The sequence below is a fragment of the Lissotriton vulgaris genome, chromosome 2_1, assembly GCF_964263255.1.
Source record: "Lissotriton vulgaris chromosome 2_1, aLisVul1.2, whole genome shotgun sequence".
NCBI classification, from domain to species: Eukaryota; Metazoa; Chordata; class Amphibia; order Caudata; family Salamandridae; genus Lissotriton; species Lissotriton vulgaris.
In genome coordinates, this window is record NC_141687.1 from 1,804,003,849 (window position 1) to 1,804,025,729 (window position 21,881).

General features: G+C 47.3%; 1 protein-coding gene across 2 annotated transcripts in view; it reads right to left on the reverse strand.

Moving 5' to 3' along the window:
• The window catches only part of CARS1 (cysteinyl-tRNA synthetase 1), a 395,563-nt gene that overhangs the window by 330,915 nt on the left and 42,767 nt on the right, over nt 1–21,881 (reverse strand). The window contains exon 2 of one of the 2 annotated variants that reach the window (XM_086957866.1): nt 2,510–2,755. The exons of the other annotated variant lie outside the window; for it this stretch is intronic. Coding sequence (XP_086813992.1) covers nt 2,510–2,755 — 246 coding nt within the window. The remainder of the gene's footprint in view (nt 1–2,509; nt 2,756–21,881) is intronic. 2 annotated transcript variants of the gene reach the window in all.

Consider the following 21,881-nt stretch of genomic DNA (forward strand, 5'->3'; position numbering starts at 1 on the left):
TTGCATGGGTGAGTGGTGTTGCATGGGTGAGAGTGGGCTTGCGTGGGTGTGAGTGGCGTGGTGTGTCTGAAAGTGGTGCTGTGTGGGTAAAAGTGGCACTGCATGGGTGTGAGTGGATTTGCGTGTGTGAGTGGCGTTGCGTGTGTGAGTGCGGGGTGGGCTTGCGTGGGTGTGAGTGGTGTTGTGTGTCTGAAAGTGGCACTGCGTGGGTGTGAGTGGATTTGCGTGTGTGAGTGGCGTTGCGTGTGTGAGTGGCGTTGCGTGTGTGAGTGGCGTTGCGTGTGTGGGTGGCGTTGCGTGTGTGGGTGGCGTTGCGTGTGTGGGTGGCGTTGCGTGTGTGAGTGGCGTTGCGTGTGTGAGTGAGTGGCGTTGCGTGTGTGAGTGGCGTTGCATGGGTGAGAGTGGCGTTGCGTGTGTGAGAGTGGGCTTGCATGGGTGTGAGTGGCGTTGTGTGTCTGAAAGTGGCACTGCATGGGTGTGAGTGGATTTGCGTGTGTGAGTGGCGTTGCGTGTGTGAGTGGCGGAGAGGGCTTGCGTGGGTGTGAGTGGCGTTGTGTCTGAAAGTGGCGCTGCGTGGGTGTGAGTGGATTTGCGTGTGTGAGTGGCGTTGCGTGGGTGAGTGGATTTGCGTGGGTGAGTGGATTTGCGTGGGTGAGTGGCGTTGCGTGGGTGAGCGGCGTTGCGTGGGTGAGCGGCGTTGCGTGGGGGAGTGGCGTTGCGTGGGGGAGTGGCGTTGCGTGGGTGAGCGGTGTTGCGTGGGTGAGCGGTGTTGCGTGGGTGAGCGGTGTTGCGTGGGTGAGCGGTGTTGCGTGGGTGAGCGGCGTTGCGTGGGTGAGTGGCGTTGCGTGGGTGAGTGGCGTTGCATGTGTGAGTGGCGTTGCGTGGATGAGTGGCGTTGCGTGGATGAGTGGCGTTGCGTGGATGAGTGGCGTTGCGTGGATGAGTGGCGTTGCGTGGATGAGTGGCGTTGCGTGGATGAGTGGCGTTGCGTGGATGAGTGGGGTTGGGTGGATGAGTGGGGTTGGGTGGATGAGTGGGGTTGGGTGGATGAGTGGCGTTGGGTGGATGAGTGGCGTTGCGTGGATGAGTGGCGTTGCGTGGATGAGTGGCGTTGCGTGGATGAGTGGCGTTGCGTGGATGAGTGGCGTTGCATGGATGAGTGGGGTTGCGTGGGTGAGTTGTGTTGCGTGTGCGAGTGGTGTTGCTTGGGTGAGTGGCGTTGCTTGGGTGAGTGTGGCATTGCGTGGGTGATAGTGGGCTTGCGTGGGTGTGAGTGGCGTTGCGTGTCTGAAAGTGGCGCTGTGTGGGTGAAAGTGGCACTGCGTGGGTGTGAGTGGCTTTGCGTGAGTGAGTGAGTGAGTGAGTGGCGTTGCGTGTGTGAGTGTGGTGTTGCATGGATGATAGTGGGCTTGCGTGGGTGTGAGTGGCATTGCGTGTCTGTAAGTGTTGCTGTGTGGGTGAAAGTGGCACTGAGCCTTTGATGTGGCCTGGCGCAGGAGAAATGCTGCTGCTGCTAATTAAATATAAAAAGTGTTTAGGGACTCACGGCTGCCGAGAGTAACAAGGCAGTGCTGGGAGGGGGGCTGCACACCAACTGAAGTGCTCTGGTTGCATGGCCTGCGGCCGGCCGTGTGAAGTGATAAGCCTTTGAAGTACACAGGTATGCTGTGACGGAGGTGTGAGAGGTCTGGCAGGGAACAGATGGCCTGGCTGTGAAGCAGGGGGCGGGGCAGAGCTGGGAAAGCCTGTGGGAGGGTGATTGATGCCTTTGATGTGGGGAGGGAGGAGAGCCTTTTGCGAGCCTACAGGAGAAATGCTGACGATGCGCATGCATGTTTAATCATGTGATTCACGTGAACTTAAAGAAAACCGCGGCTGAAAGCCAGTGGTTTGAAGTGGATTTTGCCGACTTGAATTCTCCCCATTTCCCATTCCTGCGGAATAGTAAAGGCGAGACCTAAAAAGGGGAAGTTGACCAAGAGTATGATTCTCGGGAAATCAAGATCTACTAGTGGGGATCTCTGCTCCCACAGTGCATTTACCATTAGGGTGGGTGCACTGCAAACGTAGTTGAATGCCAAGCGGACTCAATGTTTATTTCAGTCTATTTTCATATAAATTTGCTATTCGTTTTTCAAAGCTGTGGGAAGAGGAGTGTTGTTGAGGGGACTTGCATGGTAACCCATATGTAGAAAACTAGCAACAGCCGTCCCACACTAAGTAGTGAGTGGCAACCAACAGTGGGCCACAAAGTCTTTGTTGTGCAGACAACTAGATCAAGTATTTCTACCAGAGGATGGAAAATGTGTCATTTTATAGCAGATAATCTGTTCCTCCAAAATCTAAATAACTTCCCTCGTCTGCAAATAATGCTACTAATGCTTCAACAGTTTCGCATAATCCCTCTTAAATTCTTATCCAATCTTTCAGAAATCAGACCTATGAAAATGTAATGTAATGCTAACTACAAAACAAGCTGCACGGTTACCAAATCCAAGTTATTACTCACTTGTTTGGACTTTAAAAGAGTCACATTTCTGACTGCTGTCGTCATAAATGGCTTCTATATGTCGGTACCATCGAAGTGCATGATAGCATTGAGCAGGAGGTGGACTTTGGAGCAGCCTGAACACTTCCACATCGGCCTGAGAAAAGGTGAAGCCATGGATATAACTACGAGTGCTGAGGTACTGGTTAAGGCTGTTCACCCTAGCCTCTTCTTCACTGAGGCCCACAAAAATTCTAATGTCGAAAGCTGTAAACAGACAAGCAGAAAGGACATTCAAAAAATGAAAAATCACGTTGAACTAATTGATAGCTAATGGTAAATGTACTAAAATAAGAGCATAGTGTGGTGCGTTTTATGCTTATTTCGAATATCATGGAAGTCAAAAGGGTGATTGAAAGGCAGCATGTTAGGGCTGATCTCATCGACCTACGATTTGTCAAATTCAGGTCAGATTTTCGGAACAAAACAAAAAATAGTTACCACCGTGAGTCACTAAATGTAAAGGTTCGCATGCATATTCACATCCGATCTCCTCAAAAATGGACTAAATTTTACTGTTTGGTGGGTCAATGAGCCCTTCCCTCTTTTCCATTGTAATACACATTGTGCTTTAAGTGAGTCAATAAGTCAGAAACAATAACATATTGTTTATAATTCATCATCTGAGTTGGATCATGTATTTTTTTATGGCGTACCCTCTATTTGCAAAACATTTATGCAAAATTCCTAATAAACAGAATTCCTAAGAAACTCAAAAATACAATAAAAATAAATTAAAATAGATAAGTGTGAATTTGTCGAGTAAAACCAATGACTAAAGCTTAAAGGTAGACGAATCACAAGAAATAAGTTATTGTACAAATGTGGTTTGAAATAGAGGCAAAATAAAAGATGAGTAGTGATTAGATTTCACTGGAAACAGCGCCTAATTTGATTAAAGCACTGGATGTTCCTAAGAGCAAACTTTAATAGCCAGATAGCTAGTTTTTCCAAGAGCAAATTCATTGCTGTAGCAAAACATGAATCAATGCGGTATTGTAAAAAAAACATATAATGTAAAAAGAAGTGTAATAGGGTAACATTTGTGAAAACATTATCAAACTAAATTCGATAAACAGTGACAAGCTGTAGAATTTGGATATCTGTCCGAAATGTTTGAAAACACTGGCTAAGGACCATCTTGATGGTCTTACAAATGGTAGGAAGAGACCAGATTCATCTAAAAAGTTGGAGGCCAAGAATCTAACTATGGGGAAGAAAAGGAAATAAAATGCAAGAGATGGGAACAATAAAGCAGGACTTAGGATATTTACTGGAAGAATAAAATGTGGCAACATTTAGAGAATTACCCGGTCTTAGATTAGCGATAAAATCAGTTTTTGATGAAGTTAGAAAAAAAATAGATGAAATTAAAGAGATGAAATTCACGAGATAAAAAACAAGTGTAAATAGTAAGGAAACTCATTTGGGGACACTCAAGCAGTAGTTATCTATAGACAAGACAATAGCCCACAGAACAGGGAAGGAAAATTAAGAAGTTTGACTAGGGCACCTGTGGTTGACAGACTCCTAATCAGTATAAAACACCCATCATAAGAATAAAAGCATAAGTCATGCGAACTAGTAAATGAAATGTGAGATGTTCCAGACCATAAATATCTTTGGCACAAAGTAAATAAGCGGCTAACCAGTAACATAAATTGCACATGAATGAATGGAATGCAAGTTAACTGAAGACACAATCAAGTATTCTCTAGCCCGGCTAAGTAAAAGTTCAACATGGTTCAGTGACAGTATGTATTCAAATGAACCACAAGTAGGTAAATAGGCTAAATTTCTAAAGCAAAACTAACAGCTTCTTCTCTATAGTTGGAGAGTAGGTATGAATGAGAAGCTGCAAATCCAGATTTTGAGTTTTGTCCAGTATAGCCCATTATCATACAAAAGAAGGTATGCGTACTAACTTTTCAGCACAGAAGAACATCAGTGCAGAAAAGTGGGCAAAGGCATAGTGATTGTAGGAGATCTCAAACTCCTGAAGAAGGATTCATCCAGGGTGGGGGTAATCATTCACACGGTCACACTCTTGTGCTTTGGGAAGAAGAGCACTTAAAAAGTCCATATCAACATCAATGTTACTCTCGGCACAGTTGAACATAACATAGCAGTAAATCTTTGAGATGTAAAATGATGGCCCTTCAGGAAATGATACTGGTATAAAATAAATATTGTATAGAATAGCTCTTATTTTTGCACAACATACTAATGACACACATTGGAAAAGCATGCTCCTCCATCCTATCTTGTAACTACTTGCACACAAAGCACACCTTGGCATGTAGCAATACCTGAATGAATTAGCCCTGATGCATGTCGAACTGCATGCTTATCATTTCGTCTATGCATTTTACCCAGCAAAACTGTCGCCATATTCTCGAATGGCTGTACTCTGTGACTGCACAGTGGGCGGCAAGGAGTCTATAGTGCACTTTTTTTTTAACCAAAACTAAGCATAAACACACACAAAGTGGCTCATCCCACTGTTCAAACAATTCTCAATTACATCTAGCACAGATGTACTAGCAATTTGCACCAGATCAGCCCTGCCAACTATTGACAAGCCTGTATCTAGCTATATTGTGGAAGCATAGCTTATCATAAGAAAGGCATAGAGATTTTCCACTATGTCTACTAATCAATTTACTGCAACTTATACTGGAAAAGCAAACGAATTCTTACAACTTATAAAATATCCTTTCATATGAAAATCGAACTAATCTGAATTTTGTGGATTGTCCGGCTGATGGTTTGCTAACAGTATTTCACCATAGCATACATTTTAAAAACACTATAATTAAGGCTAAATCAGAAAATATAATAATGATCAAAATAGGTAAAGGCAAAAACAAGTTTTAATATTGAATGTTTACTTTCCACCAACATTAGTAAAGAATAAATTGGGCTTCCGGGCGGTGCTTGATGAACCTGAATTGATTTTAGATCATAATTCTTCCAGTATAATTTTCTTTACAGGAGAGTTCAATAATAATGTATTATTTAACCACCACATTAATCCCCTAGCAGACGATTTTCCTGATTAATCTTGAAATATCCCTTTTGTTCTTTCTGCAAATTGATGGAATAAAGAATAGTATATAAAATGATTATATATTTGGAGGCTATTTCACGACTTGGGTTTTCCATGCTCTGAATGGGAGATTTCTTTCTGATCCACCAGCAAGACCCACTTTTATTTCATCCAACCTAAAAACACTATTGATTTTACTTTATTATGCTGTGCCTCCGCAGTCTTGTGCAAAAATTATCAAATAGTACAAAGGAAGGACGTGGCCACTATCCACAACAAAACAAATAACATTATTTTTACACAATACTTAGATGACACTTTAAACTCTAATACATTTAAGAACGATTAAGTGGAATGTTAAATTTAATCAAAAATTATTATTAAGCAAACAAGATTTTATCATTTTTTTCTTGACTCTAAGAGGTGTCATTTCTCACCAGCCACCAGGTGGTGTGACTGGGACAAATTACTATGGAAAATATTTTAATTAATCTCCACCATTTAATTAATAGATCAAACTCTTATCCCAAAAAAGGATACCATTTAAAAATTACTGCAAAAAGGAAAAATCGGAAACAGTTACGGCTACTTTTAAAGAATCAAAGAACTCTATGAAGAGATATAATGATAAAGGATGAAAATAAATCGCTAGTGGTGTGAAATTCAGGAAATCCCCAGGTGGTATCAAGATGCAGCTTGAATGGAAATGTACTTGTCAATTAAAACCCGTAATTTCAAACTGTTTTGGTCCCTAGTTGGTTTGGGCCTCTAGTTACAAGTAGAGATTATTGTAGTGCTTGCATAAACCAGCTGAACTTTCCCTGAAGGATAATGCATTTCTCACAGTTTTGTTTAACTTTTGGGTCCCATAGAACTGATAATTAATATTTTATATTGCCTGGGACCTGAAACAGTGATTATATTTCATCTGAAATTGCAATCTATACAGATACTGATCTACAGATTTCCAATAGTAATAGAGAGGTCATACTCTTCAAAAGCAGCCAATCCCAATGGCATCCCAACTGACGTGATAGAAGCAGACATTCACTGGTGGTATGATCTACTTCACATGGGCCCTGGAATCGGGTACTATTCCATTTTCACTTAAAGGGACCGTTATACACCACTTACATAAACAAGCATTTTCAAAGCAATAGGTCTCACATTTGCAAGAGTTAGAGCTATTGGTGTTGTAAATGTAAATGTTTTTTTACTTCTGTGTTCTGGAGTGGATTGGATGGATGGCTGTGGTGTGTAGTGTAATTATGAGGTATGTTGTACAGTGTAATTATGGGGATAGAAAGTATGTGGCATTTAGGCGCCGAATACGATGTCGGACGGAAAGACTCCACCCAACAGTGGGAATCTCCTTAACTGCGTCGGAACCCTTCCAAACGACTGCCGGTTTACATTCCAACCAACCGTTTACGATGGTCGCGGTCAGAAAGTAGACCGTGCGGTTATTCCAAATTGGTTCTGACTGGCTCTCTGAGAATTCGTGTAGTCGGAACCGCATCGTGTACCTCTATGGACAGCGATTCAGAACCTCACAATTACGATTTCAATTTCGAAGTCAACTTGTCCGACACAAAAAGGCTGTCGGAAAATGACTTTGGGGTCCCATCGCAGGGCCCCCTTCATCTTGCGGCCTCCAGTTGAAGGCCGAGGGGGGACCTAAGGGACCCCCCTGTAAAACCCTGCACTGTGTGGCAGGCACAATAGGGTTCCCGCAAAAGGGGTGGGGGTTTACACCCACCCCCGATTTCCCCATAGGACCCTGCGTTACAGGGGTTGTCGGGCGGAACACAAGTTCCCATAGGAAACAAAGGGACTCCACCATACAGTATTGTGTCGCATCGCAACTGGACGGGCGGAACTGCGGACTGCAAATCGGTCGGTGGTTCCGCTGAGTCGTGTCAGGCAGAAAGGTTCCGCCCAACATCGTAATTGGCCCCTTAGTGTAAAGGAATTATGTGGAGTGGGATTGTGTGTTATTGAGAGACAGGAAAGGAGGCGGCACAAGGGAGGTGTTCAACCCAGCTAACAGAAGGAGGTTGTGGGGGAACAAAGTCAACAAGGGAATCGTGTGGTGCTGAGAGCAGAACTTGGAATGTAGGCAGGAGGAATGCAACACAGCCCCAACGAGGCATCTGAAGGTAAGGGTACGGAGGGCAGGGAAGGAGGGCGGGGAAGGTTAACCCTTCCAATCAGAACAGGAACCACTGGCAGCAGGCTCTGTGTGTGTTAGCTACGGGGAAGGAGGGGCTGCGAGAGGCCCATGTATTGAAATTACAAAAAAAGGTGTTATTTATTACTGCAAAAACACCACACTTAGAAAAGGGAGAGGAGGCATGAGGTCAACAGACAATGGGAGGGGGCAGGAGCAAAGTCAACACAACAACGGGCTGCACAAAGGTTGGAACACAAGCAGGAAACAACGCTTAAGAAATCGAGGCAAAAGAGAAAGTAGTGCGCCAACACTATGTATGGCCCATGTTGAAATAATCCATGTAACAGGGCCAGTCTGCAGGGCGGGAACAAAATAGCCAAAAGGCAGGACAAAGTAAAGCTTTTACCTACCAAATCAAAGAAATTTTGAAAGGCTGCCGATGTAGCCAATGAAAGTGATGAAAGCCCCCAGAAGGAGATACAACATGTCGAGAGGCAGCGCTGTGCTACCTAATATTGACATAAAAAGGTTCAAAGAGGGATCCAAATAATTACGGCCTTATTGAGGTTATCAGTGCTGTGGGAAAACCTTTTTCAAAATGTATATTGAATAATTTGAATACGTTAGCTACCAATCTTAATATAGTTCCTTTTAATCATACCAGTTTTATACCTGGGTGCTCCGCGGTGGATAACATTATTTCCCTTAAACGTCTAGTAAGCAAAACCCTAAGGAGGTGTTTTACCTTGTTTGTATGTTACATAAATTATTTTACAGCATTTGATAAGTTCAACAGGAAAAAAACTGTGTTGGCGGAACTATAAAAATAGGGAATCGGTCAAACAATATTGCGTTTTCAAATATCTCTGCATGAAAAACCTGGCTAAAAGTGAAGTCATCGAAAAGAGCCTTGTCAGCAAAGATACCGGCTACAAACGGCCTTAAACAGGGCTGTATAAAAGCTCTGCTACTTTTCTCACTGTATATAGTAGATTTGTCATATTACAAGAGCGATATAGCAGATTACATTGCAGATTGTCATAGTTTTTAAACTGCGGTAAAGCACTTTCCCCAAGGCTAGAGGGATAGCTATTAGCGATTTGGACTAATAGATAATATTATTTTCTCCTGGATTCCAGCCGGTCCTCACTTACAGTTATCAAAATTTACAGAAATTAAATTGAGAAAACAAGTTAAAAGTCAACCTTGGAAAGACAAAAATCATGGCTTTTAGAATACCTCGCAATCATTTAAGTCGGAAAAATTGATGATAACATCTTGTAAGTAGATAAAAAATAAAATTGACTGGGCTTACATAACATGTGTATTTGTAAAGCGCAAGTTCACCCGTATGTATCTTGGCACTGAATAACAGATGTTTCTCGTTACCCAACTCAATGGTACTCATTTTATCGACCTCAGCTGGATGAAAGGCTGAGTGGACCCGCCGAGTTTGGAACCTGTGACCATGAGGTCGAATACAGGTACCTCCAGTGGATGCATTAGTCCACTGAACTGCGCCACCAGACCTGGCTTACTTGCTGACAATAAGCTAACATGGTAAAGTCACTTTTTAAATATGAAAGCTAAGGCCAATGTTATTGTGCTATCAGTTAAAAGATTCTCAACCGCCTATAGGAGAGGTGGGATGGAGCGATTCCTCAACCCCTTGAAGGAAATAGATTTTAAATTAGTACCCTCTCTATTATATGGATCAATAGTCTTCCAGAAAAACATAAACAACAAATTGAACAAAATAATATGTAAAAGAAATTAGATTTTTATTGAATCTTCGTTTATCCGTTTTGCACAGCGAATTAAGATTGGAACTATCCTTGTCATTCCTAACTTCAAGATATGTTGTGCAATGTTTTAAATTACATTGGTTTGTATGGTGGCTAATTAAGACTCCAAGGGCCAGATGTATCAAGCCTTTTTCCCCACTCGCAAATGGGCAGATTCTCAGAATCGGCCTGTTTGCAAACAGGAAAAAGCCTTTTGGGATGTATCATCCCAAAAGGCCATAAGAAAATAAGGAGTTGGAAAATTTGCGATTCCCTATTTTGCAAATGCATTTAAGGAATCACAAATTGCGATTCCTTAAATGCACTTCTAGAAGCTGACAAAATTTGCACATTTGCCTCAAGAAATCGCAAATTACCACAAACTTCAAGTTGGTGGTAATTTGCGATTTCCTAGAAAAATTCACTTTTTTAGCATTTTTCAAAGTGCCATGTGGCGCACATACATGCCCATGCATATTTCAGGGGTGCAACAGGGTGTCCTTTTGGCACCCTTGCCCCTTGAAATTGCTTTCGCAATTTGCGAGTACCTATTGGGTACTCTCAAATTGTGAATGTCTTCCCATTCATTCCTATGGGCCTTTAGAATCGCAAATAAGGAATATGTAGGAATCGCAATTATTATTGAGAAAGCTACAAACATAGCATTTTGCGAGTCCTTAATAGCGAATTGGTAAACTTCGTTATTAAGGACTCGCAAACAGCAATGATGATACATATGTCCCAAAGCTTTCTGACATATAAGCAACTAACAATCAAGAATAATTGCACCCCTGGCTTGAGTCTGCAGTAACTAACACGGCAATTACTGAAAATAACTGGTCTCCATTAATATAGCCTTATAGCCCACGGGCTATACTGGTCATTAAACGCCCACTACAGCGTGAAAGGCCCAAGCTAAGGTCGAGTTAAATAAAATGAACTATGAGGAAGAATTCTAGAGCAGCTGACCTATTAAATTTAGTGAAATACAGACGCACAAGTTACTACTTGTGTAACGATATATCTGTAAGAGACGTTAGTTAGTGATAGATTCCTTACCTTAGAATATCCCCAGGCGTCAGACTGGATCCGGAAATCTTTGCGTAGCAGTACCCTTGCGCGTCAGTAGGCGTTGTCTGCGGCTCTGCGTCCGTCGTTGGCGGCGTGATGACGTGGTCAGAGTACTTAGACGCCGCCTCCGCGTGCTGACGTCAGTTCTTAGACACAGCTTTACCGCGCCAGAAATGCAGAGCTATGCTAAAAACCAACACTGGTGCCTTGAAACTAGGGCCCTGAAAGGGGATGACCTTAACCCTAGATATCGGTTCGCAGAACGGGGAGGATGGGTGGGTCGGTAAGGAATCTATCACTAACTAATCTTACAGATATATCGTTACACAAGTAGTAACTTGTGCATCTGAAAGAGACACGTTAGTGATAGATTCCTTACCTTAGAATAGATACCCCAGCAATACCAACCCCGGTGGTGGGTCTGCGAACCAATAATCACACCAGAAAGTCCTGGAGGACGGAACGGCCAAAGAAGCCATCCCTCCGGACTTGGCTGTCCAGGCAATAATGTCTTGCAAACGTGTGCAGCGAGGCCCATGTAGCTGCCTTGCAAATGTCCTGCAAGGGCACTCCTCGGCCCAAGGCAGTAGTAGTAGCCGTGGCTCGAGTGGAATGAGCCCTCAGCCCAACAGGGGGCTCCTTCTTAGCTAAGAAGTAGCACGCCTGGATACTAAATATGATCCACCGCGAGATGGTCCGCTTGTGTACCGCTTTTCCCTTCTTAGCGCCCACGTAACCAACAAAGAGTTGATCATCCACCCGGAACTGGCGTGTGCGATCCAGATAGTAAGAGAGCGCACGTTTTGGGTCCAGAAGGTGGAGCCGCTCTTCCTCTCTTGAGGGATGCGGAGGAGGAAAGAAGGTAGGCAACGTGATGGATTGCCGATGTGGAAGGCTGTGTCTACCTTGGGCAGGAAAGAGGGCCTTGTCCGCAACACAACCTTGTCCGGATGGACCGAAAGGAAAGGAGGTTTACAGGATAGAGCCTGGAGCTCACTCACTCTCCTGGCAGAGGTGATGGCTACCAGGAAGGCAGTCTTCAATGTAAGAAGGCGGAGAGGACAGTTGTGAAGTGGCTCGAAGGGAGCGCACATCAGAAAAGTAAGAACCAAGTTCAAGTCCCACTGAGGCATCACAAAGGGAACAGGAGGGAACGTATGTGTGATGCCCTTCAAGAATCGATTAACAATAGTGGACTTGAACAAAGAAGGTTGATCAGGCAGCCTCAAAAAGGCTGAAAGAGCAGAAAGGTAGCCCTTGATAGTGCCCAGAGCAGAGCCCTGCTGGGCAAGAGAAAGAAGGAAGAGAAGAACCTCAGAAAGAGGATCCACAGCCTTTGCTGTGCAACATGCCACAAATCTGTTCCACCTGCAGGCGTATACCGACTTTGTGGAGGGACGCCTGGCTGCCAGAATGATGTTACAGACTTCAGGAGGCAAGTCAAATGGCCTCAACTGTCGCCGCTCAATCTCCAAGCATGGAGGTGGAGACTGGACAGGTCCGGGTGGAGGACCGTCCCCTGCTGCTGCGACAGAAGGTCCTCCTGAAGAGGCAGACGAACCGGGAGATCGACTAACATACTGAGTAGCTCGGGATACCAGTACCTTCGTGCCCAGTCCGGAGCCACAAGGATGACTTGTGCCTGGTCACGCCTGATCTTCTTCAGCACTCTGGGCAGAAGTGGTATAGGCGAAAAGGCGTACAACAGACCGCAACTCCACTCGCAACAAAAAGCGTGTCAGAGCGAGTGCCGCCTTGGAAATTCCAACGCGCAGAACTGATGACATTGCGTGTTCTCTTCGGTGGCGAATAGATCTAACCAAGGCTCTCCCCACTGCAGAAAGAGACCTTGCGCCACGTCCGAGTTCAGACGCCATTCGTGATCCATCATGCACCGGCGGCTGAGTTCATCCGCCCTGGAGTTCAGAGAACCTGCCAGGTGTTGAACTAACAGGGTCACGCCCTGATGTTCCAGCCATTGCCAGAGGCGCAGAGCCTCGTGGTAGAGGGTCCATGACCCCACCCCGCCCTGTTTGTTGCAGTACCACATGGCGGTGGTGTTGTCCGTGAACACCTGCACTACACTCCCCCGGACAGAGGGGAGGAATGCCTTCAGTGCTAGACGAATCGCTCGCAGCTCCAAAAGGTTGATATGGAGCCGGGACTCCGCCGGAGACCAGAGGCCTCTGATCTCCGCCTCTCCCATGTGGCCTCCCCAGCCCTGGAGGGACGCGTCCGTCACAACTATGTGCTCCGGTTGGGGAAGGGAGAGTGATCTACCGCTGGCTCAATCGTGGCCCGTGAGCCACCACTGCAGCTGTCTCGCAGAGCCCTCCGAGATCAGGACATGGTCGGACAGGTTGCCCTGATGCTGGGCCCACTGAAACTTTAGGTCCCACTGCAGAGCCCGCATCCGCCAACGGGCGTGATGCAGCAGAAGGATGCAGGAAGCCATCAGCTCCAGAAGCCGCAGCGCCAACCTGACCGAAACTCGGGAGAAAGGCTGAAAGATTGGAATCAGAGCCTGTACATCCCGAACCCGCTGTTCGGGTGGGTAAACCCGCAACTGCACCAAGTCGAGAACCGCTCCGATGAAAAGGAGCTTCTTAGAGGGGCACAGGTGTGACTTCGGCACATTGATGGAGAACCCCAGCTGGTGCAAGAAGTCTGCCGTCGTCTGGAGGTGGCTGACTACTGTCTGGGGTGGGCCCGCCTTTAACAACCAGTCGGCGAGGTAGGGGGAAGACTGAAACCCCTAACCTGCGCAGATGAGCTGCGACCACCGCCATCACTTTCGTGAACACCTGTGGGGCGCTGGTAAGGCCGAAGGGGAGCACGGTAAACTGAAAGTGCTCGTGGCCTACCGTGAACCGCAGGTAGCGCCGGTGGGCCGGCAGGATAGGGATGTGGATATAGGCGTCCTGCAAGTCCAACGCTACCATCCAGTCTCCTGGGTCCAGGGCAGCTAAGACCTGAGCCAGAGTCAGCATTTTGAACTTCTCCTTCCGAAGGAAGCCGTTGACGTTCCGTAGGTCCAAGATAGGGCGTAGACCCCCTTTGCCCTTCTTGGGTACCAGAAAGTAGTGGGAGTAGCAACCAGGTCCTACTTCTGGCCCAGGAATGCGCTCGATGGTCCCCTCGGCCAAAAGGGCCGAAACGTCCTCCTGGAGAGGCCGCAAATGATCCCCCGATACGCGGTGGTGTTGCGGTGGCATGGCTTGGGGGGTCGTCTCGAAGGGGAGGGAGTAGCCCCTTCGGACGATCTGCAGCACCCACCTGTCAGAAGTGACAGTGCGCCAGTGAGAGTGGTGATGGCGAACCCTGCCCTCCACTGGCGTCACATGGGCGGAAAAGCACGGATTAGGAGGGTTTAGAGGCGGATGCTGCGGGGGAGGGTGTGGACTGGCCTTGCCGTTGTCCCCGACCGCCTCCACGGCGATTTCCACGGCCGCCACCGCGCTGGATGTTAGTCTGCGGCGTGTGGCTGGCGGTACGTGTGGGGGCGCCCCTTCCTTGGCCACGAAAGGAGCGAAAGGCACCCATTTGCTGGCGCGGGGCCGAGAGGCCCAAGGAACTTGGCCGTAGCCCTGGAGTCCTCAAAGGGCTCAAGCGCATGGTCTGCCTTGTCGCCAAAAAGGCGAGGTCCATCAAACGGCATGTCCATTAGTGTGTTTTGGACATCGGCCGAAAAGTTGGCGGACCTCAACCAGGCGTGGCGTCTAATCGCCACCGTCGTTGCCATCGCTCTACCTAGTGAGTCGGTGGTATCCAGCCCACACCGGATAGAATATTTGGCTGCATCCCGGCCCTCCACAAGGGCTTGGCCGAGTTTGGCCCGTACCTCCAACGGACACTCTGGCAGCAAATCCACAACCGTATCCCACAGAGAGTGGGTGTAGCGGCCCAAGAGGCATGCGGTGTTGGAAGACCGCAGTCCCAGACTAATGGAGGAGAAGAAGATCTTTTTACCGTACTGCTCGTACCTCTTGGATTCCCTGTCCGGCGGAGCGGAAGGGAATGCGGTCTGGGAAGTGGATGCCTGGATGACCAGGCTCTCGGGGTGGGGTGGCTGGACAGGAAAACTGGGTCGCCCGGGGCCGGGCAGTGGCGTCTGGCCACGTTCCTATCTACGGGCGAACCCGTAGCGGCCCTGGACCAAGTGCCCAAAAGAACTTTGGACAAGGCCTCATTAAATGGCAGCAGAGGCTCTGTGGGGCATGACTGCGGTTTAAGGACCTCAGTGAGGAGGTTAGTCCTCACGGCCGCGACAGGGAGCTCAAGGCCCAAGGCCTTGGCAGCCCTCATCAACACCACACTGTAGGTTGCCCCCTCCTCGTAAGCCACGGTAGGAGGTGAGACAAAACTAGTGTCTGGTGAGGTGTCCAGACCACTGGCATCCCCAAGTCCACCTGTCCAGTCCTCTTGAGACTGGCACTCCCTGGTCAGAGGGGCCTCAGACCCCTCCCAATACTCCTCGTCACCCATCCCCCGATAGTCAGGGTCATCAAACGATGAGGCCGGTTCATAGAAGGTAAACTCCCCAAGCAGTGTCGAAAGCGGCACCCAGCGGCGCCGTTCCGACGCCGGAACCGGAGCGAGGGAGGCAGCGGGGACGGCGCCGCCCGAGGACGGCGCCGGAGGTGACACCTGACGGGCAGGGGGGGTCGTAAGGTTCACCGGCGACGACCCGGATCCCGAGGCGGGTCCAATGGGGTCCTGCGGCGCCGGGCCTGCGGCATCGGAACCGTGGAGCCCTGCGGCGCTGGGCCCGAAGGCGCCGGTGCCGTCGGGACCGTGGAGCCCGGTGGCATCGGGCCGAAGCACTCGACGGCATTGGGGACGAAGCCCCCGACCCGCTAGGGGCCCCAGACGGGTTCGCTGGGCCCGAAGGCCCCACGGAGCCCGTCGGAGGAGAGAGGGACCTCATGGCCATGAGGAAGCGCTAGATCTCCTCCGGCGTCGCGTCTCGCCCAGGGACCGGAGGGTGTGGAGCTGGACGCGGAGCCCGATGACGCCTCTTCGACCTTTTGTGTTTCTTACCGGACGATGACTTCGACCCGGAGGAGTGGTGCCGACTCTCGGAGCTGTGGTGGCTCTGGCCCCGCGACCTGTCCCTCGACCTCCCGTGGGAGCAAGACCGGCAGTCGGGGCAGGTCTTGTCGTCCTGGTCGACGCCGAGACAGAGTAGACACCGACGGTGAGGATCCGTGACCGACATCGTGCGGTCGCAATCCTCGCAGTGCTTAAATCCAGGCATCCCTATGGCACCGATCGGAGTCGTTAGACTTCGAAAAGATGATCAAAATGATCCAAAAAGTTAGTCAAAAAGTCACTAGAAGTGCTGCTTTTTCCAGATCTGCGCTTGCTGGCGCAGAAAAAAGAAGAACTGACATCAGCACGTGGAGGCGGCGTCTAAGTACTCCGACGACGTCATCACGGCGCCCACGACGCCAACGACGGAGGCGGAGCCGCAGACGACGCCTACCGACGCGCAAGTGTACTGCTACGCAAAAATTTCCGGATCCAATCTGACGCCTGGGGATATTCTAAGGTAAGGAATCTATCACTAACGTGTCTCTTTCAGATATGCACATTATACACTAGAGTTACACTCCTGCATAAAAATAGAATATTCAACTTTTAATATGGAACTTGGATGTAAACTTAAATATTTAAGATTCCATTTTATGCTTATACTATTATGCCAATTTCAATATTTAAGATTCCATTTTTTATGCTTATACTATTATGTCAATTTAAAAATTTAAGATTCCATTTCATGCTTCTACTATTATGTAAATTTGAAGTTTCTTTGAATTCAAACTCTTTACCCTCAAACACAGCAGCGGTGCGTCCATTGGGGCGTAGGGGCGTAGCCCCACCAGCCACATGGACCCGCATCGCGGCCGCCGCCGCAATCCTTTCAATAAATTACTGAGTAAACTCGGAGATTTCGGAATGCGCGAGGGGGTGGTGGCCTGCTGCAGCTTGAGTGACAGTACACTCGGGCTGCAGCAGACAGACGGACCGTAGTGCGCAAGTGCAAGTTGTGTTACAACTTTTGCAAGCATGCGCACTACAGTACCCCAGTGGGACCCTGCGGGGACTTATCTGCCTGCTGTAGCCCGGGTTTGCAAGTGGCGACAGGGCGAGCAGCAAATGTGCCCCCCCCCAGCGCCAGGATTGGCTACACGTTGCCCATGTCACGCCGCACCCGGATGCGACGCCTCCATTTCTCCTCGTGGGTCTGCTTTCTTCAGAGACTGGCATCAACCCCCAGCGAGGAGGCGGCAGGAGAGAGAAGCGGAGGTTAGTCAAAAAGAGGCATTGGGATGCCAGCGACCTAAGCGTTCCTCGGTTCAGCTGCTTGAAAATTGTGTTGAGCTGCCCCCTCCAGCAACTGAGCCGGAATAATAGCAAAAATACATTTCCTGAAAATCTCTGTTCGTCATAAAGGAGATCGCAGAATTGTCTCTTGTCTAATGTTTTTGAAGTCTCTCCACCCCCGCGAGGCGCACCGCGGGGGTGGAGAGACTTCAAAAACATTAGGAATTATTGTTCGGCACTGTCTCGGAGAACGGGAGAAGCCGTTCTCAGGGGACCCAGGGCTTCGAGGTCACACAATAAGACAGGTCACAGGGATGCAAGGCAGCGACCGCAAGCACAAATCCCTGCAAACAGACCTGGACTACAACGAGCCTCATCAGGTTAGAAATGAAGGCACTCTCAGGGCTTGGTTTGGAGAAAAAGGTCGACTTTTTTGAATTCACGAATAAACCTTGGAGCTCGCCTGTGAGGCTGCAGCAGTCACTGGTACACAGGACTCAGAGCACTTCTGGAGTTCTGGTGTTCACAGTGTGAACACCAGAACTCCAGAAGTGCTCTGAATCCTGTGTACCCGTGACTGCTGCAGCCTCACAGTAGTCAATATCCAAGCATCGCTTTATCGAGCCCTGGCTTATATGAATTCCTATGGATTTTCGTTTCTAGATTTTATATCGCTGTAATCACTCATAATTTAAGTAAATACACTTAACCCTGCAGTTCCTAATTTTAAAAAAGACGAATCTCTTTATAAACTGGACACAATGATAACATTGGATAAATTGCCACTTCATTTTGGGTAAAAAATTCCTTCTTTGTGAGATATTTTAATGTTCGATTTTTGCAAGAGATGTTCGAACCCCTTTAAAATAGGATTATCCAACGTTGGAGCATATGGGACAGATCCATACCAGATGTTAGGTTCTCCAGGTATGATATTTAAATAGTCAGTCCGCATACTGAAAAACTGCCCTACATACTGACCTTCTGGACTTAGGTTTCACAACTCTGGTCTGCAGCCTACGTTTCAATAAATAATTACCCTTTTTCATAATGCCTCCAGTAAATAGTTTTAAAAGTATATATGACCTCACAACTCTGCCCTAAGTCCCACAAATTTCGGGCTTGAGTCACAAAGCTTTTTCCCATCAGGGCTAACGCAGGTGTGGAAAAAGGAATTTGTGGTATGTGAATATTCTGAAAACCAATATGCGCCCTTGCAAAAATGGAATGACAATTTGCCCTTGCATACATCTGTTCAAGAATGGTGCATGCATATATATGCCTAGCAATTAATAGAGATGTACACCTTATACCAAGGTGTTTATTGGATTATTAAAATCATACACCCCTTGGTGTACATTCAAAACTAAATCTGAAATTATTCTACATACAATCTCCATCGTTCGTACAATAAACAAACCTTCATTGATAAATTACAAAAATCCAAATGCCAGAGTACTAAGAACAAAGTATTTGTTTTCCTTATAATTTATTACTTGTATCTACAGAAAAACAAAAGTTAGACTCAATTACAAATATGAAATACATAAATATCATGTCAGCCTTTACATTACATGCATAATGTCGCAAAACTCAAGTGTTAGACAAACAGATAAGCTGTTTAAAAACCTACTTTCAGGGCCATCTTGGCCCACGACAAAAATCATGGTGCTATTCGGCTCAGCTGGGAGCACCTTGCTAACTTTTATCCTGAATCACTCCTCTCACTGCAATTCCCCTGGAGGGCGCCATGTTGTTGCCTCATAACATGACAACTAGACTGCATGCTTTGTAGAGCTAAAAAACACTGATTATTAAAGACAACGGCCACAGTTTAGACACTTAGGAGTCCAAAAGGGCATGCCTGAGCAAGCACTTTAAGGATTTACTCTGGCTTCTCTGCACACAAACCTATAGTACGCAGAATGACCTTCCAGTCCTTATAGCAGCTATGCAGTAGAGCTTGGGCGATAGCTGTTCAGGTCGCAATCCCCACCAGAAATACTTTCCAAAGATACCCCTGCAAGCACTACTACGATGCCCAGCATACAGGGTCGCAAATTGGGGAAACTGTGGCCTAGTGGCCACAGGGGACCTATACAACAGTGAACACCTAATGTCCTATGAGGAAATAATGAACACTTATGGACCCAGAACCCTAGCCTCTTTTTAGTTATTGGCACATTCATGGGAACCATTCATGATCTATGGAGTCCGAAGGCACTCGCCGATTCCCCCCAACTGTGCACCATTCATTATGGTGTTCACATTGGGATCTTGGCAGAAAGCTGTACCCTCCTGTGTCGAGCACTGCATGATGACCTCCAGTGAGGGTTACATAGACAGGATGTAGGTCAGTATATCACTGACAAGGAATGGGTCTGCATTAGAATACTCCGCTCAATTCTCCAGGAACCCAAGACTCCGCCTGCATCAATTTAACTTCTTAAACAAAGCCTATCTCTCCCCACAGATATTAGGACTAATTAACCACCAGTCTATTCCAGCATTGCCAATGATTATCAAAATACGTTAAGTAGAACCGAAGATAATGGATCGTAAATTTTAAAGACAAAAAGTGACTATAAAACGTCAAGCACTATGGAAAAACAGTTTGCTGTGGACAGAGGTCAGATATACCAAATTGGCTGTGCTGGACAAAATATTTACCTACAGATTTAGCCTCTAAAGCTGCTTCTGGTTAGTCTTGCAGCCTTTAGCTCCTCATAGCAGGCTTCTGGAGAAAAGGTCTCTCTCCAGCCAGGTGCCCTGCAGGGGCTAGTTCTCTTTAGTTAGCTGGGCCCTCATGGAGTCATCAGTCCTAATGTTGGTGTCCCTGAAGCAGATAAACAGAAGGCCAACCACCTGATCCTTGGAGCGCAGTTCCAGTCCCTGGGTGCCACCAGGGCATCCTGAGTCGATGTGTGAGGCTTCTTCCTGCAGGAGTCAGAACTCTTCTTCTATCAGGGATGCCTTCTTCAGATGGAGTCTCAGGTTTGTTCTGAGGTGGTGGTGTGCCAGTTTTATCCTGTTTCTAACAATGTTTGGCATATCCAAATCAAAAGGTGGTAGTACTAGAGGTGCCATTTCTTTTGCCAACTGTTCATGTCCACTCCCAGATGGCTAATCACTACTACTTGGGCAATAGATAACACCCATTGGCCTTTCCTGGGCACAGAGGCAAGCCTCTGAGCCAGTCATCAACTCTCCTATCCAAGGATATATATTCCAGCTGTTAAGGTGAGATTAATGACATGACGTAACTGGTTTTGAGCCAGTTCTGGCTCAAGGGGCCTAAAGTACATTTTAATCAAGTTACTTTTCTGTTTAAGTTATCAAAAACACCCATAAACCAGATTTTAAAAACCAATGTCAGGAAAGTTGCAGCCACGATCATTGTAACAAGGTGCAAAGTGAAAATAGTATGAGAGGGGCCCTATTGACCAAAGGGAGGGGGTTCCATATTAGATTTTCATATCTGCAAATGTTCTATTAAGCAACCGGTTATTCACGTCACACTTACCACACACTTCACTTGCCATGACTTGATCACATATACATACCTATGACCCCACCTACAGGAGTATATAATGCCACAAGATCATAAATCATATCTAAAAAATATATTTAATAAAAACAGACTTATTATTAAAATCCAGTCCCAATATCACTATCAAAAATACATGAAAACAATTAATGACTAATATAAAAGTTCATACAGCACAATCCAAATATGGTTTCCGCCTTAAAGAAAGGGGAGGGAGAGAGAGAAAACACACAAGACAATACACTTCATTCACAAAAATAAGCTAATGAATTGATAACTGTTAGTACAGCCACATGATTCATATCTTTCGTCTATTGTGTAGTAGTTCTTCGCCGTTCACCATCTCCGTCCCAAACATGACGGCACAAACCCTGTAAAATTAATAACATGTAAATTAAAACGTGGTCTGGAACATTTAACCTTCCCGGCCCGGCACTTGCTGGCCTCGGCGCACAACCGTGTTGTTAGGGCGAGCATCGGGGCTGGGTCTGTGCAGCGAGGCCAGCAAGTAGAGAAGATTTATTCGACCTTCCCTACTCGGCCCATGGGACTGGACCTAGAGGAAGCAGTGGGGGACACAGAGACGGCAGGGCATATATCACACTATTGCACCCCTCCTCCGGAGGAACTATTAGCGGTGTGCCGATCTGTTAAATCAGGGTCCCCGTGGGACCCGGTGTCGCCAAAACGCCTGGCAGACAGTTTGGAAGTCCTGGAGCCTTATATAAGGCACGTCCTTGACGTGTCTTTTGGATCTGGGAAGCTGCCGGTTGGATGGAAACAGGCGGTGGTGCTCCCGCTCAGGAAGAAATCCCACCTAGGCTTCGAGGTATTAGAAAATCTGAGGCCCATCTCCCTCCTGCCTTTTCTGTCAAAAGTGGCGGAAAAGGTGGTTAATACCCAAATTATGAAGCATGTGGAGGAAAGGGGACTGCTCCATGCGACGCAGTTTGGCTTCAGGCCACGACACTCCACCGAGTCCGCCCTCCTCATGGCGGCGGAACATCTGAGAGAGGGCGTGGATGCAGGCCAAACTATGGCGTTGATCCTGCTTGACCTCAGCGCGGCGTTCGACACTGTAGCACATGACATCTTGCTACAGTGTCTGAACAGTGGTGGCATCTCTGGTACCGCGCTGAGATGGATCCAAGACTTCCTCAATGAGAGAAGTTTTCAAGTCAGGCAGGGAGACTGCTACTCAAGGGGGGTGCCTCTGGGCCAAGGCGTGCCGCAGGGCTCGTCATTGAGCCCAACCCTCTTTAATTTGTACGTCGCGCCTGTAGCATCGATCGTGGAGAGCCATGGCCTCCAACTGGTGTCCTACGCCGACGACACGCAGCTGGTGATCTCCCTGTCGCAGGCGCCCTGTCTTGCTGCCGATG